At 33.1% G+C, this 23,385-nt stretch overlaps 1 protein-coding gene across 2 annotated transcripts; it reads right to left on the bottom strand.

Annotated features, from left to right (window-relative positions):
• Nucleotides 1-7,766: 7,766 nt before the first annotated feature.
• LOC136030273 (uncharacterized) lies at nt 7,767-21,199 on the bottom strand. Of its 2 annotated transcripts, none has more exons than XR_010618225.1 (3): nt 21,096-21,199; nt 13,859-15,173; nt 7,767-7,956 (listed from the first exon to the last, which is right to left on the bottom strand). XR_010618225.1 is itself a non-coding variant. In XM_065709132.1 (3 exons), exons 1-3 carry the CDS (start codon nt 21,170-21,172, stop codon nt 7,906-7,908), a joined length of 1,188 nt encoding a protein of 395 aa, XP_065565204.1. In that variant the 5' UTR covers nt 21,173-21,199; the 3' UTR covers nt 7,767-7,905. The 2 variants fall into 2 exon arrangements, 1 of the variants encoding a protein (XP_065565204.1); XM_065709132.1 differs by having other exon boundaries at nt 14,114-15,173.
• Between the last annotated feature and the right edge of the window lie 2,186 nt (nt 21,200-23,385).

Raw genomic sequence — 23,385 nt, 5'->3', positions numbered from 1 at the left:
ATAAATACTTTCATGTTTTTCTTTGCGCAGCCAGATGGACTGATTTCATGTTATATATAAATTTGTAACTGAACGTTATTAACTGAATCGAAAGAGTATTTGCACGTACAAATTGTACAGCAATGAGCAAAAACAATATTAACTTTACAAACGAAGCGTCTTTAGTGAGGCTAGAAGAGTCAACCAACCATATTTCTGAGCCTAACTTCTACAGATTGGATTTTCAGTCGATTTAAACATTTGTATGAACTGGAATAAAACAATATGACAAAAAGAATGGTCACAAGCAAATTGGCACAAAATGAATATTTGTTGATCGAATATTTACTGTTAATTACCTTATACCGAAATTTTACCAGCAGCTGACCTATCTTGCGCCCGGGACGAAATCTTAATTAACATCCTATCTTCTTCCAAAAATTTGCAGGCCAAATTTTAACAAATATTTTCATTTTTTAGCAAAATTTCGTCAACTGTGTCTATACTTTATTTAAATAAAAATAAAAATTCAAATTATAAGTGATTATAACCGTTTGACTATTATTAAAACTTTGCACCCCTAAGATTTCTACGACCAAGTCAAGTGACTCCTCTTAACCCCTCCCCCATAAATTGCCTCTGGATTAAGAGATTTCTAGCTTTGAGCCAGTCAGATTTTTCAAAGAATATTAGAAATGTATAAGAAATTTTACGAAGAATTCCGATTAGCTTAAATTACCAATAGTGGTATCCCTGTATACGCTCCGAGCGTGGCCCTATCTCGGTGTACTATTAGAGTCACTATTCCCTTCTATATGTCCCTGAGATAAAGCAAGAGCCCTATCTCAATGTGCTATTGGAGTTGCCAAGCCCTGGTATCCAGCTAATAACTTCTAAAGAGAGACTTAGCATTTTCCGCAAACTATATATCCTCGGCGAAACAATTCAATTGATACAAAAGAGCCCATACATATGATATTGTCTCAATTTCTAGCTAATAAGGAAATTTCTTAAAGCATTATTATATAGGTTTCGATTTCCAAGTAAGTTGCACAATAACTGAAGTTAGTTTGAAGTGACAAGATGTCTAATAAACAAAGTTTTGATATGGATTTCAATATACAATTGAACGAGATCTTTATTACACTAGAATATTATCGAGACGATTATTAATTTTGTATTATTGGTAATTAATTAAGAATACAACCGACCAGCTATCATTTAAGTAATGTAATGGACCTGAGCACATGTTTTTTCCATTAGCGGGCTTGCACATGAGTTGGGGTCCCAAAATTCCCATCCAGGGCCAAATGTCCCCCAACAGAGCCCCCATTTACCCTCCCAACTTTAAATCCACCTTCCCCCAATATTTTGTTCCTGACCCATCTTCCAGAACTTTCTTTGAGTTTTTTGGATTTTTTTAATATTTTTTTTCATGTCTTAAAATTATATTAAAGTTCTTAGAAATATATTTAAATAATGAATGTATTCGAAAAATAAATTTCGAATAATTTACTGTTTCTGGGACGCTAACTAAATGATATTAAGTGCCGAACTATCTTAAAAAATTAATAGCACAATCGATTTACTCAATTGGAGTTGGATTTTTGGTAAACACTTCCAGTGATTTGTTTTCGGGCACATTTTCGGCATCATTTCAAGAATAAGCAAACTGGTTTCTGAGAATTTCAAGAAGGATGTGTTAGCTGGTATTGCGTAATCATTCATGTTGTCAGTGAAACAATACAATAAAACAAGTGGACCAGTATCATGATTTCAAAAAATTTCCCGGTAATTTTCCTTGAATTTCAAGAATAATACGTTATCTGGTTAAGCGAAATCAGTCAAGTTCTCGATAAAACAATACAATAAATACGAGCGATCGCAAATCGTGATTCTGAAATTTCCTTGGTATGTTTTTTTCGAATTTCAAGAATAATGTGTTAACTAGTATTTTTTAATCATTCATGTTGCAGGTGAAACAATAAAATACGTTTAGTGACAGCCTTCACACCTGGTACTTTGAGATTATAGCTGGGCCACCAACAGTTTTAGCTTCTAAGCAGTTTTCCATTGATTTTATTAAATTTATGTCTAGTATATGAATCGAACGCGAGACGTATTATTTCCTACGATAAAAAAGAGTCGATGGAGCTAACAAGTCATTAATAAATTTGTATTCTTAGAAATGCATTCGAGGCAAACAATGTATTGTTTCTGGGATGCTGGCCCGCTGGTGTTAAGTGTCACTACATCGTAACGAGTCATTTGCACAATCAATTTCTCATTTGGATATACGGTTTGAAATCAGTAACTTGTTTCCAGATACCTCTTTAGGTGCTATTCCGGAAATATACAAAATACAGTGATTTGAGATGCTTGCTGGAGAGACATATCCTTTTGATGGTTAATGAAACCTATTTCGATCTCCAGAAGTTGTAATGACTGCAACCGGGCAGATATCAATTTTGCACTGTGATGATCGGTTTTAGATGATAAATTATAGATTATTTATTATCGATGATTCATTATCAATTAATGATAATGGATATTGATTATTAATTTTTTTTTCATTCATTTTTTTGAAAAACTCAATTGGTAAAAAAGTATCAAGAATTGATAAAAAATACTTCTGCATAGAACAAACTCAACTGCTTGGTAAATTCCAAGTGTTCTAACTGCTGACTCAATAGCAACAATTAATAAAAAAACAAACTGCTCAGAAAAAACTTAGCTAATTGGTAAATCTTAAGACTTCTAATTGGCAACTGAGTATCAAAAACTAATGAATAGCCACTTTGGCATAGAGAAAAATGAGCTACTTGGTAAATTCCAAGCATTTTTTTTGTCGTGACAGAGTATGAAAAATTGATAAAAAATCACCTTTGCATAGAAAAAACTCAAGTATTTGCTAAGTTCTAAATCAGTGTATCGAGAATATATGTAGGCTATATAAAAAAGTACTTTTGCATAGAACAATTCCGCTACTTGGTAAATTTCAAGTCATTTAATTAATGACTTAGCATAAAAAATCATTAAAAAAGGACTTTCGCATATAACAAACTAGGCTACTTGTTAAATCCCAATTTTTTAATTAATGACTGACTATCAAAAATTAAGGCCGGTTACGCTAACCTAATCTAACCAAACGTAACTTTAATGCAGTTAACTTAATGCAACCTAACCTAAACTAAATAAGAAATCTAAAGTAGCAAGACTTGACAAGACTGATTTTCTCTTTATTCTTTTTAAATTGACGAACAATTACAAACAAAGTAAACACACAAAAAATAATCTGTTCACCATGAATAAACAAAAAAGGATGAGCAGCATACATATACCACCTTCATTTCTCATTCAGTCATCCATTAAAAGACTTTGAATTTTCCAAGTAGCTGAGTTTGTTCTCTGCAAAACGACTTTTTATTAGTTTTTGAATCTCAGTCACCCAGCTAAAAGACCTGGAATCTAATAAATTGCTGTGTTTTTTCAATGCAAAAGTGCTTTTATATTATTTTTATACTCAGTCAGCAATTACAAGATTTAAAATTTACAAAGTAGCTGAGTTTGTTCTAAATAAAAGTACTTTTATATTAATGTTTGATTCTTAGTCATATATTAAAAAATTTGGAATTAGCCAAATAGCTGAGTTTATTCTATGCAAAAGCGCTATTTGTATTAATTTTTGAAACCCCACCACCAGTTAAAAGACTTGGAATATACCAAGTTGCTGATTTTTTTCTATACAAAGTGCTTTTAAATAAATTTTTGATACTCGGTCACCAATCAAAAGATTTGGAATTTACATTGTAGCTGAGTTTATTCTATGCAAAAGCGCTATTTGTGTTAAGTTTTCGAACACATACACCAGTTAAAAGACTTGGAATATACCAAGTAGCTGATCTTGTTCTATACAAAAGTGCTTTTACAGTAATTTTGATACTCAGTCACCAATTAAAAGACTTGGAATTTACCTTGTAACTGAGTTTGTTCCATGAAAAAGTGCTTTTATATTAATTTTTGATACTCACTCACAAATTAAAAAACTTGGTGTCTGCCAAATAGCCGAATTTATTCCATGGAAAAGTGGTTTTTGTATCCATGTTTGAAATTCACTCACCATTTAGAATACTTGGAATTTACCAAGTGGCTGAGTTTTTCTATGCAAAAGTACTTTTTATAAATTTGCCATACCCAGTCACCAATTAAAAAACCTGGAATTTACCAGGTAGCTGATTTTTCTCAATGCAAATTTGCTTTTTTATAAGTTTTTTATGCTTAGTCACCAATTAAAAGACTTAGAATTTACTAAGCTACTTGGTAAATTCCAGGTAAAATAAGCTACTTGGTAAATTCCAAGCATTTTTTTTGTCGTGACAGAGTATGAAAAATTGATAAAAAATCACCTTTGCATAGAAAAAACTCAAGTATTTGCTAAGTTCTAAATCAGTGTATCGAGAATATATGTAGGCTATATAAAAAAGTACTTTTGCATAGAACAATTCCGCTACTTGGTAAATTTCAAGTCATTTAATTAATGACTTAGCATAACAAATCATTAAAAAAGGACTTTCGCATATAACAAACTAGGCTACTTGTTAAATCCCAATTTTTTAATTAATGACTGACTATCAAAAATTAAGGCCGGTTACGCTAACCTAATCTAACCAAACGTAACTTTAATGCAGTTAACTTAATGCAACCTAACCTAAACTAAATAAGAAATCTAAAGTAGCAAGACTTGACAAGACTGATTTTCTCTTTATTCTTTTTAAATTGACGAACAATTACAAACAAAGTAAACACACAAAAAATAATCTGTTCACCATGAATAAACAAAAAAGGATGAGCAGCATACATATACCACCTTCATTTCTCATTCAGTCATCCATTAAAAGACTTTGAATTTTCCAAGTAGCTGAGTTTGTTCTCTGCAAAACGACTTTTTATTAGTTTTTGAATCTCAGTCACCCAGCTAAAAGACCTGGAATCTAATAAATTGCTGTGTTTTTTCAATGCAAAAGTGCTTTTATATTATTTTTATACTCAGTCAGCAATTACAAGATTTAAAATTTACAAAGTAGCTGAGTTTGTTCTAAATAAAAGTACTTTTATATTAATGTTTGATTCTTAGTCATATATTAAAAAATTTGGAATTAGCCAAATAGCTGAGTTTATTCTATGCAAAAGCGCTATTTGTATTAATTTTTGAAACCCCACCACCAGTTAAAAGACTTGGAATATACCAAGTTGCTGATTTTTTTCTATACAAAGTGCTTTTAAATAAATTTTTGATACTCGGTCACCAATCAAAAGATTTGGAATTTACATTGTAGCTGAGTTTATTCTATGCAAAAGCGCTATTTGTGTTAAGTTTTCGAACACATACACCAGTTAAAAGACTTGGAATATACCAAGTAGCTGATCTTGTTCTATACAAAAGTGCTTTTACAGTAATTTTGATACTCAGTCACCAATTAAAAGACTTGGAATTTACCTTGTAACTGAGTTTGTTCCATGAAAAAGTGCTTTTATATTAATTTTTGATACTCACTCACAAATTAAAAAACTTGGTGTCTGCCAAATAGCCGAATTTATTCCATGGAAAAGTGGTTTTTGTATCCATGTTTGAAATTCACTCACCATTTAGAATACTTGGAATTTACCAAGTGGCTGAGTTTTTCTATGCAAAAGTACTTTTTATAAATTTGCCATACCCAGTCACCAATTAAAAAACCTGGAATTTACCAGGTAGCTGATTTTTCTCAATGCAAATTTGCTTTTTTATAAGTTTTTTATGCTTAGTCACCAATTAAAAGACTTAGAATTTACTAAGCTACTTGGTAAATTCCAGGTAAAATCAGCTACTTGGTAAATTCCAAGCATTTTTTTTGTCGTGACAGAGTATGAAAAATTGATAAAAAATCACCTTTGCATAGAAAAAACTCAAGTATTTGCTAAGTTCTAAATCAGTGTATCGAGAATATATGTAGGCTATATAAAAAAGTACTTTTGCATAGAACAATTCCGCTACTTGGTAAATTTCAAGTCATTTAATTAATGACTTAGCATAAAAAATCATTAAAAAAGGACTTTCGCATATAACAAACTAGGCTACTTGTTAAATCCCAATTTTTTAATTAATGACTGACTATCAAAAATTAAGGCCGGTTACGCTAACCTAATCTAACCAAACGTAACTTTAATGCAGTTAACTTAATGCAACCTAACCTAAACTAAATAAGAAATCTAAAGTAGCAAGACTTGACAAGACTGATTTTCTCTTTATTCTTTTTAAATTGACGAACAATTACAAACAAAGTAAACACACAAAAAATAATCTGTTCACCATGAATAAACAAAAAAGGATGAGCAGCATACATATACCACCTTCATTTCTCATTCAGTCATCCATTAAAAGACTTTGAATTTTCCAAGTAGCTGAGTTTGTTCTCTGCAAAACGACTTTTTATTAGTTTTTGAATCTCAGTCACCCAGCTAAAAGACCTGGAATCTAATAAATTGCTGTGTTTTTTCAATGCAAAAGTGCTTTTATATTATTTTTATACTCAGTCAGCAATTACAAGATTTAAAATTTACAAAGTAGCTGAGTTTGTTCTAAATAAAAGTACTTTTATATTAATGTTTGATTCTTAGTCATATATTAAAAAATTTGGAATTAGCCAAATAGCTGAGTTTATTCTATGCAAAAGCGCTATTTGTATTAATTTTTGAAACCCCACCACCAGTTAAAAGACTTGGAATATACCAAGTTGCTGATTTTTTTCTATACAAAGTGCTTTTAAATAAATTTTTGATACTCGGTCACCAATCAAAAGATTTGGAATTTACATTGTAGCTGAGTTTATTCTATGCAAAAGCGCTATTTGTGTTAAGTTTTCGAACACATACACCAGTTAAAAGACTTGGAATATACCAAGTAGCTGATCTTGTTCTATACAAAAGTGCTTTTACAGTAATTTTGATACTCAGTCACCAATTAAAAGACTTGGAATTTACCTTGTAACTGAGTTTGTTCCATGAAAAAGTGCTTTTATATTAATTTTTGATACTCACTCACAAATTAAAAAACTTGGTGTCTGCCAAATAGCCGAATTTATTCCATGGAAAAGTGGTTTTTGTATCCATGTTTGAAATTCACTCACCATTTAGAATACTTGGAATTTACCAAGTGGCTGAGTTTTTCTATGCAAAAGTACTTTTTATAAATTTGCCATACCCAGTCACCAATTAAAAAACCTGGAATTTACCAGGTAGCTGATTTTTCTCAATGCAAATTTGCTTTTTTATAAGTTTTTTATGCTTAGTCACCAATTAAAAGACTTAGAATTTACTAAGCTACTTGGTAAATTCCAGGTAAAATCAGCTACTTGGTAAATTCCAAGCATTTTTTTTGTCGTGACAGAGTATGAAAAATTGATAAAAAAGCACCTTTGCATAGAAAAAACTCAAGTATTTGCTAAATTCTAAATCAGTGTATCGAGAATATATGTAGGCTATATAAAAAAGTACTTTTGCATAGAACAATTCCGCTACTTGGTAAATTTCAAGTCATTTAATTAATGAATTAGCATAAAAAATCATTAAAAAAGGACTTTCGCATATAACAAACTAGGCTACTTGTTAAATCCCAATTTTTTAATTAATGACTGACTATCAAAAATTAAGGCCGGTTACGCTAACCTAATCTAAACAAACGTAACTTTAATGCAGTTAACTTAATGCAACCTAAGCTAAACTAAATAAGAAATCTAAAGTAGCAAGACTTGACAAGACTGATTTTCTCTTTATTCTTTTTAAATTGACAAACAATTACAAACAAAGTAAACACACAAAAAATAATCTGTTCACCATGAATAAACAAAAAAGGATGAGCAGCATACATATACCACCTTCATTTCTCATTCAGTCATCCATTAAAAGACTTTGAATTTTCCAAGTAGCTGAGTTTGTTCTCTGCAAAACGACTTTTAATTAATTTTTGAATCTCAGTCACCCAGCTAAAAGACCTGGAATCTAATAAATTGCTGTGTTTTTTCAATGCAAAAGTGCTTTTATATTATTTTTATACTCAGTCAGCAATTACAAGATTTAAAATTTACAAAGTAGCTGAGTTTGTTCTAAGTAAAAGTACTTTTATATTAATGTTTGATGCTTAGTCATATATTAAAAATTTGGAATTAGCCAAATAGCTGAGTTTATTCTATGCAAAAGCGCTATTTGTATTAATTTTTGAAACCCCACCACCAGTTAAAAGACTTGGAATATACCAAGTTGCTGATTTTTTTTCTATACAAAGTGCTTTTAAATAAATTTTTGATACTCGGTCACCAATCAAAAGATTTGGAATTTACATTGTAGCTGAGTTTATTCTATGCAAAAGCGCTATTTGTGTTAATTTTTCGAACACATACACCAGTTAAAAGACTTGGAATATACCAAGTAGCTGATCTTGTTCTATACAAAAGTGCTTTTACAGTAATTTTGATGCTCAGTCACCAATTAAAAGACTTGGAAAATGTGCTTTTTTATTAGTTTTTTATACTTAGTCACCAATTAAAAGACTTAGAATTTACTAAGTACATGATTTTGTTTTATAAAAAGTGCTTTTTTAATAATTTTTGATGCTCAGTCACCAGTTAAAAAACTTGGAATTTATCAAGTAATTGAGTTCTTTCTATGAAAAAATGTTTTTTGCTAAATTGTTATGATCATTCACATATTAAATGACTTGGAAATTACCAGGTAGCTGAATTTTTCTATACAAAAGTGGTTTCTTATTAATTTTTGATACTCAGTCACCAATTAAAATGACTTGGAATTTACCAAGTAGTTGAGTTTTTTTCTATGCAAAAATGCTTTTTTATCATTTTTGATACTCAATCACCAATTAAAAGACTTGAAATTTACCACGTAGCTGAGTTTGTTCAATGCAAAAGTGCTTTCTTAATTAATTTTTCATCCTCAGTCACATATTAATAGACTTGGAATTTACCAAGTACCTGAGTTTGTTCTATGCAAAAGTGCTTGTTTGTTAATTATTGATACTCGGTCACCAATTAAAAGACTTGAAATTTATTCAGTAACTGAGTTTGTTCTATGCAGAAGTATTTTTTCTTATTGATTTTTGATACTCATTCACCAATTAAATGACTTGGAATTTACCAAGTAGCTAAATTTTTCTATTCTTCCTTATTAATTTTTCACGCTCAGTCACCGATTAAAAGACTTGGAATTTACCCAGTAAGTGGTATAGTCAATTTATGTTCTGGACCACCTAACTCACCATTATTTTACATCATTTTCATATCAATTATTGCACATTCTTACAATTTTCCATTCCTACATTCAACATGAAAGCAAGTCGTAGGAAATCAAATTAGGTCTTATTTTTATTCTTTTCACAATGTGATTAAAGGTTCTAGATAACCCCATTAATTTTACCCCCTTTTCAATTTAAAATTTCCGACATTTTTATAATTTCCCATCCTGGGCCTTTAGATCGTAACCAGTTGTGTAAAATAAGGGTTAAATGATAATCGATTTTTCCTACACTACCGATAAAATGTAATAATTAGTATTTAGTGGTTAGTTCAATATCTAAATAATTTATTTTATCTATATTTTTCCTTTCAATAGCCTTTAAAATAATACCTTTTTCTAATTTTTTCAATTTCTTTATAAGGTCAGCTGCTTTACAATCAAAACGCTTAGGGGCAAATAGATCAACCATTTCACCTATAAAATGAATAGTAATAGCGGGTTTCTTTCCAAATTTATTTGTAACACATTTCATTCCTGTAATAGTGTATTCCATTCCAATATCTAGATCTTCTTTCCTAATAGTTCGATTCTATTTATTTACCGTTTTCATTTCGCTTGAAAGATTCTCCAATCATTAGCTGAATATTTTATTCAAAAAATTTCCATATCAAAAATACTTCATATATTAACATATAATTTGCTATCAATGACTTCCATGATAGTTTTTCTTTCTAAAAATATAACACAGTAAATGTTGGATAGATTAGCAGTCATTTAATCTAATAAAAGTTTAACTTATATCAGCAGTTGATCCACTTCGATAAATATTCGATTCATGCTTTGAAATATCATATCAAAATATAAGATACACTGTTTTAAAATCATTTTAACTTACAACTGTTCCACTATTAACAGTTTTATGTTTATATCCTAACTGCAAAAATCGTTGGTAAGCATTAGAATAATCTTCATTAGCATCACTGAAATTACATTTAAAATCTTCTTCTGGATACTTATACCCATTCACTATCAGTTCAATTCTATTAGTGTTCATGTGGTCAACTAAAATATTGTTTTGCCTATAACTATTATCTTTTTCAGGTTTCTGTAACAAAACAACAGTTTTATTTGTAAAGTGCGTTCACTGACTAGCTTCCATGTTAATTCTTTATCTGTTGTATCATTACTTTATAGGTATTACACGCTTCCCATCTCAATTCCAATGAGCTGCCCTTTCCTAATCCATCTTTTAATTGTTCCGCCTGCTTCATTAATTCGGCTTATAATTGAATTGCTATGTGTAAACTGGGATTTAATTCTGGTATCATCCATGATAAATGCATTACGTCTACTTTAAAATCTTGAGCTCTAGATTTTATATTCATATTTTGTTAAAATCGCTTCTTTTTAATATAATTTAATGTGTTATACCTCTAAAACACGATTAATATCTTTATAAAATCCAGTAATCTTGATAATTGTAAATAAATACTAACCACGTGACCCTTTTGTTTTATTAAATATTTAAAATAAGTCACTATTAAAAGCGTTGTTTCACATTGTTTTAATGGTTCCACCACCTTCTGCAAAAGGTTTAAAAGTTTTGTCAAACTCATTTTATGCTTTAAAGGGTTGGATTTTATCATACCAAAACATAAAAGTGGCTGGATTACGACTATAGTCATTTAAAATTTTAATAAATTTTTAACAGTAGTCGTTATACCTACATAATCAATACTTTCGATACATTTGCCATTGATAATATATTCAGCATTTCTAAGCAAATTAAAACTATTTATTATTTAAATAAGAATTTATCCCGTGAAAAATCCACATCCAACGGAAAGATAATCTAGACATCTCCAACCCAGTAAAATTCCCCCGGACAATACTCCTAACATTTTCACATGTAAAATTGAGTCAACAAAGAGAAAGTAAGACTAATAAAAAGAAACTCGTATAGTAATTCTGGCAAATTCTTGGAGTTTGAAACCTCCACAGTAAGGTTCTTTGATATTTCATTAAAATGTGATTTTCATTAAAATCACTTGATCTCTTACGGGTGTTTCCGTCCTTTCTCAAAATTTGGCAAATTTTCTCAGGCTCGTGACTTTTGATGGGTAGCATTACATAGTCGAAAACCATAATAACTATGTCTTTGGGGATGACTTAACCCCAACAGTCCCTGGGGGAGAGGCTGCAAGTTACAAACTTTGACCAGTCTTTACATACAGTAATGGTTACTGGGAAGCGTACAGACGTTTTCAGGGGGATTTTTTGGTTTGGGTGGGGTTGAAGGGAGGGGCTATGTGGGAGAATCTTTCCTTGGAGGAGTATGTCATGGGGGAAGAGAAATTCAAAGAAAAGGGCGCGGGATTTTCTAGCATTAGTATAAAAAAAAACAATGAAAAAATAAACATGAATAAGTTTTTTTAATTGAAAGTAAGGAGTAGCATTAAAACTTAAAACGAACAGAGATTACTAAGCATATGAGGGGTTCTAAAAATACTTTAGCATAAAAAGCGAGGTATTTAGGAGAACATAAATACCTCGCTCTTTATGCTAAAGTATTTTTAGTAATTTAAACTATTTATTCTGCGACCTTTCTGATTCAGGGGTTATCAAACAGTTCGTGGTAGCGAACTGTAGTAAGGAGCAACCCGGCTCAATAGTAACCAAAACTCTAAAAAATGGAATTTTGATATCAATAGCTACATCAAAAGAATTGCATTTTAATGCTGATTTTAAATATATAAGTTTCATCAAGTTTAATCTTACCCATCAAAAGTTAAGAGCCTGAGAAAATTTGCCTTATTTTAGAAAACAGGGGAACACATCCCCTAAAAGTCGTAGGATCTTAACGAAAATGACACCATCAGATTTAGCTTATCAGAGAACCCTACTGTAGAAGTTTCAAGCTCCTATCTACAAAAATGTGGAATTTTGTATTTTTTGCCAGAAGACAAATCACGGGTGCGTGTTTATTTGTTTGTTTGTTTGTTGTTTTTTTTTCCATGGGGACATCGTATCGACCAAGTGGTCCTAGAATGTCGCAAGAGGCCTCATTCTAACGGAAATGAAAAGTTCTAGTGCCCTTTTTGAGTGACCAAAAAATTGGAGGGCATCTAGGCCCCCTCACACGCTCATTTTTTTTCCCAAAGTCAACGGATCAAAATTTTGAGGTAACCATTTTGTTCAGCATAATCGAAAACCATAATAACTATGTCTTTGGAGATGAATTACTCCCCCACAATCCCTTGGGGAGGGGCTGTAAGTTACAAACTTTGAACAGTGTTTACATATAGTAATGGTTATTGGAAAGTGTACAGACGTTTACAGGGGGATTTTATTTTGTTTAGGGGTGGGGCTGAGGAGAGGGGGCTATGTTGGAGGATCTTTCCTTGGAGCAATCTGTCATGGGGGAAGAAAAATTCAATGAAAAGGGTGCAGGATTTTCTAGCATTACTATAAGAAAACAATGAAAAATAAACCTGAAAACTTTTTTCAAACGAAAGGAAGGAGTACCATTGAAACTTAAAACGAACAGATATTATTACGAATATGAGGGGTTCTAATAACACTTTAGCATAAAGAGCGAGGTATTTAGGAGGAGATAAATACCTCGCTCTTTATGCTAAAGTATTTTTAGTAATTTCAACTATTTATTCTACGGCCTTTCTGATTCAGGGGTCATTCTTAAAGAATTGGGACAAAACTTACGATTTAGTGTAAAGAGCGAGGTATTAACGAGGGTAAAAACCCCCTCGTATACATAATAAAAATATAAGGTTATGAAAGTTTGTTACGTAAGTTAATTCTTAAGTTACGTATATTTTTTACTAATAAAAACGTTTGTTAAAAATTAAAAGTTCTAGTTGCCTTTTTAAGAAACCGAAAAACTGAAGGGCAACTAGGCCTCCTTCTCCACCCCTTATTTCTCTAAATCGTCTGATCAAAACTAAGAAAAAGCCATTTAGCCAAAAAAGAATTAATATACATATTTCATTTTAATAATTTATGTGCGGAGAGCCAAAACCAAACATGCATTAATTCAAAAACGTTCAGAAATTAAACAAAAAAAAACTAATTTTTTAGCTAAAAGTAAGGAGCGACATTAAAACTTAAAACGAACAGAAATTACTCCGTATATGAAATGGGTTGTCCCCTCCGCAATCCCTCGCTCTTTACGCTAAAGTTTGACTCTTTGCCACAATTCTACATTTTAAAACAATTAAAAGCTTTAGCGTAAAGAGCGAGGGATTGCGGAGGGGACAACCCATTTCATATACGGAGTAATTTCTGTTCGTTTTAAGTTTTAATGTCGCTCCTTACTTTCAGCTAAAAAAATTAGTTTTTTTTTATTTAATTTTTAACAGAAACCGTCTTAAAGTCTACTTTGGAAAGGTAAAAAGATTTTGAGAGGTCAGATTGTACACTTAATCAATTTAGTTTAAGAACATGTATTTATAATGAGTGTAAATAAATGAGCCTCTACACTTTGGAAAAAAAAATGAGAGAACTTGAAGAAGAGTTCGAAAGTTAAGACATTTTGAAAGACAGTTACTAAGAGAGAGAAGAGAAGGTTGTTACTTACTGGCAAATATTATTATAACTAAACTGTTTTACACAATACAGAAGTTACACAATACAAACAGGCCTATTGCATCGTTCGTTGTTTTAAAATTATGTTATTTGTATTAGAATAGTACTGAGGATGTCATCACTTTACCAATTTCAACTGCATTGGCAATACAGTGAGAATTGACGTGTGGCTTAGAAGAAAGATTTATTTTATTGCAGGATCCAAGAAAGATTTGGATCCTGTATCCAAAACTAATGCCCGTCTTACGTTTGTCCGTCGTGTAGGTATCTCGCCCTCATACATCTCCAAGTGCTTTCCCATGCTTTTTGATGAATATGGAAGGAATGAATTTGATGAAATTTGATGAATATGATATGGAAGCTCGTCATTATGTCCACATGCTCGGCAGTGGATCTTGCTGGATTTGATTGTTGACATTTTCCCTGGATTGGATTTAATTGGAAGGGGATCTGATTTTTCACTTTCAGATTTTTCAATTTCTACTTTTAGCATGTAGCGCAGCAATTTTTCTAGAATGGACTTAATTATTTGGAATGTATCGCCAAGTTTCATATTTTCAAGCAGTGTCAGAACTTCAGCAACTGGGAATTGTTGTGTGTTAATCATTCCCAAAATTTCTAAGGATGCTATGAATCTTACTTCAGGATTTTTTAACGTCCAGCTATGAAATGTTTTTAAAAAACCATCCCATTGCTCCACTTTTGAGTCTTTCAATACGTCACAGCAAATTTTTGAAAACTCTTTAAATTCTTCGATGGTGAACAAATCAACAAAACATGGCGCCTTTTGCCCTGCAGCCACGATTGGAATAAGTTCTTTTAAAGCAGTCATCTTGGACTTTTGACTCTTATAAATGGAAAAAACATTCCTGAGGGCTTCTATATCTCCCGTTTCTCTGTAAATATGAATTACCTTCTCAGCAGCTTCTTCCTGAATACCTAGAAAATTGTATTTCTCAACAATATATTCAAAAGCATCCTTGTCCACTTCCTGGAAACACAAAACGGTTCCACCTGTATAACACTGGATGATAAATTCCATCGTCATAAAAGGGACATCGTTTGCCATAACAGTATTCGTCTCCTTCTCGAGAAAGTCGTTTTCAAACATTCGCTTAAACACATCGCTCACTGTTGTTAATAGACTTTTCTTAGCCGTAACATCTCCACCATCGCATCGAATAGTAACTATGGTGCTGTCACTACTACTTAATTTACTTAAAAGTGCTGTGAAAGGTGACGGAAATTCAGCCATTTCAATCAACGCTTGACGTAAACCAGTTCTTTTCCAGTTGATGACAGGGAATCTATAAAAAGAAATAGTTCAGTTAAGATGAACAGGTGCTCGTGAAAAAATAGGAGCATTTTCAAAGGTATTTAAGCAAAAAGTCGAGTTTTCATTAAGCTTTTTCAGGCTAGGCTGGTCAAGTGTTAGATTAGCGAAAAATTTAGTTTCAAACAGTTCGTGGTAACGAACTGAAGATAAGGGTGACACAACTCAGTATTAACTGAAACTCTAAAAACGGAATTTTTTTAACAATTGATGTATCAAAAGATCCGGCTTCTTATGCTGATTTCCAGTATATAAAGTTCATTGTGTTTAAGCTGTCTGATTTTTGAAAACGGGAACATCCTAAAAGAGTAAAGCGATCTTAATTAAATTCACACCATCATGGTCAGCATATATGAAAACCCTCTTTTAGAGGTTTCAATCCCCTATCTGAAATAAAAAGATGCGAATTTTGCTTTTTGCCCGAAGAAAGATTTTATTTTGTTATTATTTTTTTGCTAGGGTGACCTTATCGAACCACTGGCCCCAAAAGATTGGGAGAGGGATCACTCGAACGAAAATTAAAAATTCTAGTGCTCTTTAAGCTACCTAAAAATTGAGTGGTAACTAGCCCCCCTCCCATGTCATTTTTTTCAAATTTAAGACATGAGATCAAAATTTAAATTAACTATTCGATTCAGCATAGTTGAAATGTCCTATAACTCTGGAAAGTTCTTTGACTGAAAGTAAGGGGCAAAATTAAAACATCAAAGAACATAAATTATGCCATATACGAAGGGGACTACCCCTTCCTCAGCTGTCGCTCTTTACGCTAAAGTTTGAATTTTTGTCACAATTCTTTAAAAAGGACTTGTTGGGCCATTGAATTGGAGTGAGAGGTGTTTTTAAAGAACTTAATGACTAAGTATAAAGAGTGAGGATTGAGGAAGGGATAATCCCCTCATATACGGCAAAATTTCTGTTTATTTTGAGTTGTATTATTTTTCCTTGCCTTTAATCGAAAAACTTGTTTGTTTTTTATTTTTTTATTAAATCAATACCACAAGGGCTGGTTATCCGACTTATCCAAATTTTTCCAAAACCAATCTGAAACTCTTTGGATAACTAAAGCCGTGTTTTCGTTTGTTTTTTACCGATAAAACACCAAATAAATCAGCCAATTAGAAAACCTCCTGTTGCTGAAAGACTCTGTTGCTGAAATAGTTGCTATCCTAAGACTTTGACATCGATATATCAGTATATCAATATATCAGTATATTGATATATCAATAAATCAGCTAATTATAAAACCTCTTGTTGCTGAAATAGTTGCTATCCTAAGACATTGACATCGAAATCGTATCTGACTTACCTTGGCTTGAAGGTAAGATAAAGACGCTGAAGGCAAGGAGACTCTCCTTGAGCAAGCAACTGTTCGTAGTTATTAGAGCACCTGAAAAGCATGTTTCTGACTTGCACCCCTCCGGGGATGTTTTCGCTATCCTAGAGTTTTCCCAAAAGGTATTTGGGCTCTCTGAAACCTCCCAAAAATTCATGCTAAGAGAATTGGCGATTTGTTCTTGGTATTAACACTTAAAACTTTATAACCATTCGTTTCTATTTAAATACATAAAATAACGTATTAATAATGGTGATCCGAATTACAAGTGAAGATCAAAAAGGCTGTTTAGGTCCTGGATGAAAAACACTATTATAAGAAATAGCTGTTAAAAAAAAAAAAAAAAAAAAAAAAAAAAAAAAAAAAAAAAAAAAAAAAAAAAAAAAAAAAAACTCATCTGAGTCACCAGTATCTCCTTAAGTGAGTTCTACAGGGGTATATACTACTAAGAATGATACCTTGTACTTTCTAGTCATAAAATGAGTGATTAGTATTCAATTATTAATACCTTACCAGCCTAAACAAGACTTAAAAAGTAACTAAGACTTAAACAAGTAGCTTCCTATCACCTAATTTCATGCTTCCTACCCCTGGGGTATGAGTTTCTGAAACTGCTAATAAGTCCAGTTCAAATTGTCTGAATTCTTCAGTCAAAATGTTGACACGATAGTTATTTTTTTTTAACGTCGTAACATTCCAAGTTCCAATTTTCATATTCTTTAAATCATTGAAAATGTTTTGGCCTCAAGAAAAGCAATGGTCTCAGATGCCAGTGCAGGACGGGGACCAACATATTTTGTCAAGTCTACACCGAAGCGCTTTAGCTGGCTGAAAACCAGACAGCAAAATGTCCCTCGAACCTCCAACTGAATGGAGGCCTTGTGCAATCCTGGAACCACTTTGGTCACAATTTGGCCTTCAAAACTTGGTGATGCGCTTCTATCAACAAGAGTCAAAATCCTGCGCAGACAATGTCAAGTATATTACTTCCAACTCATTATATATTCATGCCTAGAAAAATTATGCTACTACGGGGAGGCAACGCATGGTAGATAAATTAGCTAGAAAGAGGTTTTTCAGCCTGAAAATGCCCACCAAAACAGACCCAGCCCAGAAGAATTATCTATTAATTAGAAACCCTATGCGAATGCTGTGTCGTTTACCCGGCTACAATTTCCTTAGGTTGTGCCACTTTTCAAGTTGGAATAGGGTTGACCGCAAGACCTTAAGTCTTGCAGGTACCCCAAAAGGGTTGATGCAGCCCTTCGTAGAGGCTGCTGTCCATAGATCTGGATCTTAACCCCTTCTTCAGTTGTCCTCCTATGGAGGATCCTCCCACGACGGTGTTATACATTACCATGCAATATAATCCATTACTGGGAGAAGGTTTGTCCACACACCGCTGGGCCCTGCTGAGTGTACGTTTGAGGGGCCTTCTTCCTCCTCCACCTTTATTTATGGCCCCAGGTGAGGGTGCCCCTGTTTCTATTATGGAACTACAGAAAAAAGGTCCCTCTTTGGTCCGTGCTTCCTATGGAGGCAGCTTACATATATGTAGTGTGTTCTCCTATTGCCACTTTGGGACACGCTGAGTGGCTTGAGGAAGGTCCCTATTGAGCAGTAGACTCACAAATTTTCTATGACAAGCCTAACTAACTTCCAACTAGGGCTTTGGAGTTGGAGTTTTAGTAAAATTTTGCAAGAGTGATAGAACTGCATTTGACATAACTATATAATAACAATAATAAATATCTAATAAATATCATTAATAATAATTATATAATAAAAATGATAATAAATATAATAATAATAAAATGTAATATAACAATCTACTACTACTACTACTACTAATAACTCACTGCAGCACCAAGCCGCCTGAGGCCAACACAGCTACGCACGCTCCTCCTCCAACCTAATCTATTTAAAGCCTCCCTCTTTACACCCTCCCAGGAAGTTCCCATTTCCTTTAAATCCTTATTTATGACATCCTCCCAACCCAGACAAGGACGACCTGCTTTCCGTGTAGCCCCAGACGGTTGGCCAAAAAGGACAATCTTCGGTAATCTGTCATCCTTCATCCGTAGAACGTGGCCTAGCCATCTCAACCTTTCTTTCATTATAGCCCCAGAAAGCGGGATTGAACCACACTTTTCGTACAACCTACTGTTTGAAATACGGTCAGTCAGCCGGGTACCCAGAACAATCCGTAGGCAATTTCTCTGGAAAACATCTAGTAAATTTTCATCTGCTTTTCGGAGTGTCCATGCTTCAGAGCCATATTTGACCACTGTCATCACTGTAGCTTCCAATATTCTAATCTTGGTTTGTAGGCTTATCTTTCTATTCTTCCAAACTTTTTTTAACTGTGAAAAAACACCCTGAGCTTTAGCTATTCTACTTTTAACATCTTCACTGCTCCCACCATCTTTACTAATAATACTACCAAGGTAACTGAAGCTCCCAACCTGATCAATCTTTTCGTTACCTAAGGTCACCTGTTCATCTTCACTTATTCCTAACCTTAGTGACTTAGTCTTCTTAACATTAATTTTCAAGCCTATTTTAGCACCCTGAACTCGTAAAACCTCTAAAAATTCATTCATTTTGCTCACACTTTCATCTAATATGCTTAAATCATCAGCATAATCTAAGTCCAGGAGCGTTCTTCCTCCCCATTTGATTCCATGGTCTCCAATTGCCTTTCCTGTGCTCCTTAAGACGAAGTCCATCAAAATGATCCATATAAAGGGGGATAGAACACAACCCTGCTTAACTCCTGATTTAATACAAAACCAGTTGCTAACCTCATTTCCTACCTTAACCGCAGCAGTATTATTCTTATTAACAATCAATTAACAATCAATTTGTTAATTAACAATTAACAATTAATTAAACAATCAATTAACAATCTTATTAACAATCAATATATAATAAATAATAATAATAAATAGAAAAATGAATAATATAATTAATAATAATAACAGTTTGGTTAAAAAAAAACAAACAACAATAATTTTGGAAGATTCAAGGAATGCAAGTTGTTTTTATTTTGATGCTTTTCCATTTTTATTTCTTTCCATTTTCTGGCACTCTTAATGGGAGGTATTCAATGGTGAATTGGGGTCGTAAATCCTTGGGGTCTCAGTCAAAATTAGTTTTAAATAATATTTTCTTGTAAACCTCGGTAAATGCAAGCCGATTCAGCCTCTCTTATTTTATATATCCCTACAATTCCAACCCCAAGCACACAAAGAGCCACCACAAAGACAATAGAGAAGCAAAGCTTTTGCTTTCAGACAGGACGCATTTGCGCCATTTTGGCACTTTCCCCAGATGGTTGTGCATTGAAGTTTTCAAATCAGTACATTTTCCCGATGTTTCGAAAAATTGCAGTTCTGATGTTTTTCACTAAAAAACGGTCCATTTTCGCTTTTAATGCTGCGCTATCTTATATCAGATGTCTGGTAACTCTGTTTCCTACATTTTTGAGAAGGTGAACCCACAGTGCTACTTCAAACTCTTGGAAAGAGTTTGCTGGTGGCATTGTGACAACTTCTCCGTGGAACTTCTTTATGTTTCCTTTAGTGGCAGTCAGCTTTTGCTTTCAGCAAATTTGTTCTGTTGAATTTAGAGATGAACTTCTTTAATGGACTGCTTGAATAGATTATCTGACAAACATCTTAGATGATATATCCTCGGTTACATTTCATGATTGGACCTATAGCTTTTTTTGAGTCCTTTAAAATGACATCAGAGATTTCAAACAGCTTCAATGGCACACCTTAGTTGCATTGTTTTCAAAATGCCAGGCAGCAGAGTCGTTCTGCCAACTTGATTATATGAATAATCATTGATTATGTGATTATTGATCACATAGTTGCGTAAGATCACCTCTTAATTGCATTGTATTCAAAATGCCAGGCAGCAGAGTCGTTCTGCCAACTTGATTATATGAATAATCATTGATTATGTGATTATTGATCACATAGTTGCGTAAGATCACATCTTAGTTGCATTGTTTTCAAAATGCCAGGCAGCAGAGTCGTTCTGCCAACTTGATCATGTGAAAAATCATAAAAAAAATGTACGTTTTGGTTACACAATGGAAAAAAATTCGTAATATAAGGTGGTTTTGAGGTGACCTCTATCGGACCTGTTAGACCTCTTATGCGAGGCTAAAGCACTTCAAAAAGTTGTAGAAAACGATTGTCTAGTATCAAGAGCCTTACTGCGATGCAATTATGACCGTCCCATCGGATGGGGGAAGAACTCTGGAGGCTCTTATGGTGCAGATATAGATTTAATCACAGTTAGAGAAAAAATGAGGCATGACCCCTTCAAAATTACTAGAGGAAGCTTAATTTCTCACCTCAGCTTAATCTCAACCCTCTTGTTCTACATATTCCTTTATATTTAAAGTATAAACACACAGAATAAAAGACCATTTTCAGTTTCATCATATTCCTATAGCATATAGGAATATGTGTCATCATATTCCTATAGCCCGACTCTTAATAGAAGCTATGTTGATACTGAAAATAAAGCTTAAAATTAACTTACAAAGTATCTGAAAGGTCAAATAAGAAATTAGACCAAGTATGCTGATTTGATATTGAAAATTTTACACCGACTAGCATTATCTTCTTTGCAGAACTTTTGTTAACCCTTTATCTCTTGTTTGCTTCTTATCAGTGGCTGGACTATCAACATTTTTTTATGACAAGAAGGATAACAAACGAATTGTTTTCTTCATTAACTAAAGAAACTACAAGAAGTCTTTTTTTAAAATTTCCATTATATTTTACCAATCTGTTTTTTCCGACATGAACTATAAGTAAGATTCAGGTATCTAGGCTGGAAACATAATGGTCATTCAGAAAATTGTTCCCAGGGGTGATCGTATCGACCCAGTGGTCCTAGAATGTCGTGAAAAGGCTCATTCTAACGGAAATGAAAAGTTCTAGTGCCCTTTTTAAGTGACCACAAAAATTGGAGGGCACCTCTGCCCTTCCCCACGCTCATTTTTCCCCTAAGTCACCGGATCAAAATTTTGAGATAGTCATTTTGTTCAGCAAAGTCGAAAAACCAAATAACTATGTCTTTGGGGATGACTTACTCCCCCACAATCTCTGGAGGAGGGACTGCAAGTTACAAACTTTGACCATTGTTTACATATAGTAATGGTTATTGGGAAGTGTACAGACGTTTCCAGGGGGACTTTTTCTGATTGAGGGGGGGGGGAGGGGGTTACGTGGGATTATCTTTTTCATGGAGAATTTATCATGTGGGAAAAGAAATTCCTTGAAGGGGGTGCAGGATTTTCTAGCATTCCTTAAAAAAAAACAATGAAAAATAAATATGAAAAAGTTTTTTTCAACTGGATGTAAGGAGCAGCATTAAAACTTAAAACGAACAGAAATTATTACGCACACGAAGAGGTTCATCACCTTGCAGGATTTTTCTAGCATTCCTTAAAAAAAAAAAAAAACAGTGAATAATAAATATGAAAAAGTTTTTTCAACTGGAATTAAGGAGCAGCGTTAAAACTTAAAACAAACAGAAATTATTACGCACACGAGGAGGTTCATCACCTCCTAAATACCTCGCTCTTTACGCTAAAGTATTTTTTTGTAATTTCAACTATTTATTCTACGACCTTTGTGATTCAGGGGTCACTCTTAAAGAATTGAAATATAATTTAAGCTTTGGTGTAAAGAATGAGGTATTTACGAGGGGAGAACCCTCTCATATACGTAATAAAAATATACGAATATAAAAGCTCGTTACGTAAGTTGATTCGTAAGTGGCATATATTTATTACTAATAAAAACGTTCGTAAAACAAATTAAAAGTTCTAGTTGCCTTTCTAAGCAACCAAAAAATATGAGGGCAAATAGGCCTTCTACTCCGCCCCTTTGATCAAAACTATGAGAAAGCCATTTAGCCCCAAAAAATATGCAAATTTCGTTTTAATTATTCATGTGCGGAGAGCCAAAATCAAAACATGTATTAATTCAAAAACGTTCAGAAATTAAATAAAAAAAAACAAGTTTTTTTAACTGAAAGTAAGGAGCGACATAAGAACTTAAAACGAACAGAAATTACTTCTCATATGAAGGGGACTGTTTCCCTCCGCTCTTTACGAGAAGTTTTCTTTATTGTTTAAAAAAGTAGAGTTGTAAGAAAGGGTCAAACTTTGGTGTAAAGAGCGGGGCGTTTGGGAGGGAACTGTCCCTTTCATATACGGAGTAATTTCTGTTCGTTTTAAGTTCGCTCCTTACTTTCAGCTGAAAAAACTCGTTTTTTTTTATTTAACTCATATATAAAGCATATCATAAGATAAAATAAGATAAGTACGACTTGTGACTGCAATTACTTCCGACTGAGCCTGTGACTTTTTGCAACTGTACCTATGCAACATGCGACTATAACTGCAGCTTCTTGTGTCTTTGACCTCTTGCGACTACTAATATTCAAAATGTCGGTAAAGCAAATTGCCTGGTAAAACATCCCTCCTCCTTGGTGGGGAATTCCCTGATAGTAATAAGAGAGGAGCTATTACCCCACAGCACCTATATTTCGGATTAGTCCAAATTAAGGGACATTAGAGAATATTTATGCCTATTCTATATTTATCTGAAGGCTTGTTGAAAGTTAAAAAATGAACCATTTATTCTGTATGGACTACGGTATTATTTAGGGACGAATATGCCACTGCACGGCATTACAACCTCTTTAGCTGGGACGCTCAATATATGGCTTTTTGATAATTTTAAACTGTTTGGGTTATATAGAATTTTAAATCAATAGATTCTTGGCCCTCTTTGGGGCAAAATTGTTTTTGCAAAAT

The sequence above is a fragment of the Artemia franciscana genome, chromosome 8 (assembly GCF_032884065.1).
Source record: "Artemia franciscana chromosome 8, ASM3288406v1, whole genome shotgun sequence".
Taxonomy (NCBI): Eukaryota; Metazoa; Arthropoda; class Branchiopoda; order Anostraca; family Artemiidae; genus Artemia; species Artemia franciscana.
The sequence above is the reverse complement of the archived record's forward strand: the minus strand, read 5'-3'. Positions and strand labels throughout refer to the sequence as shown.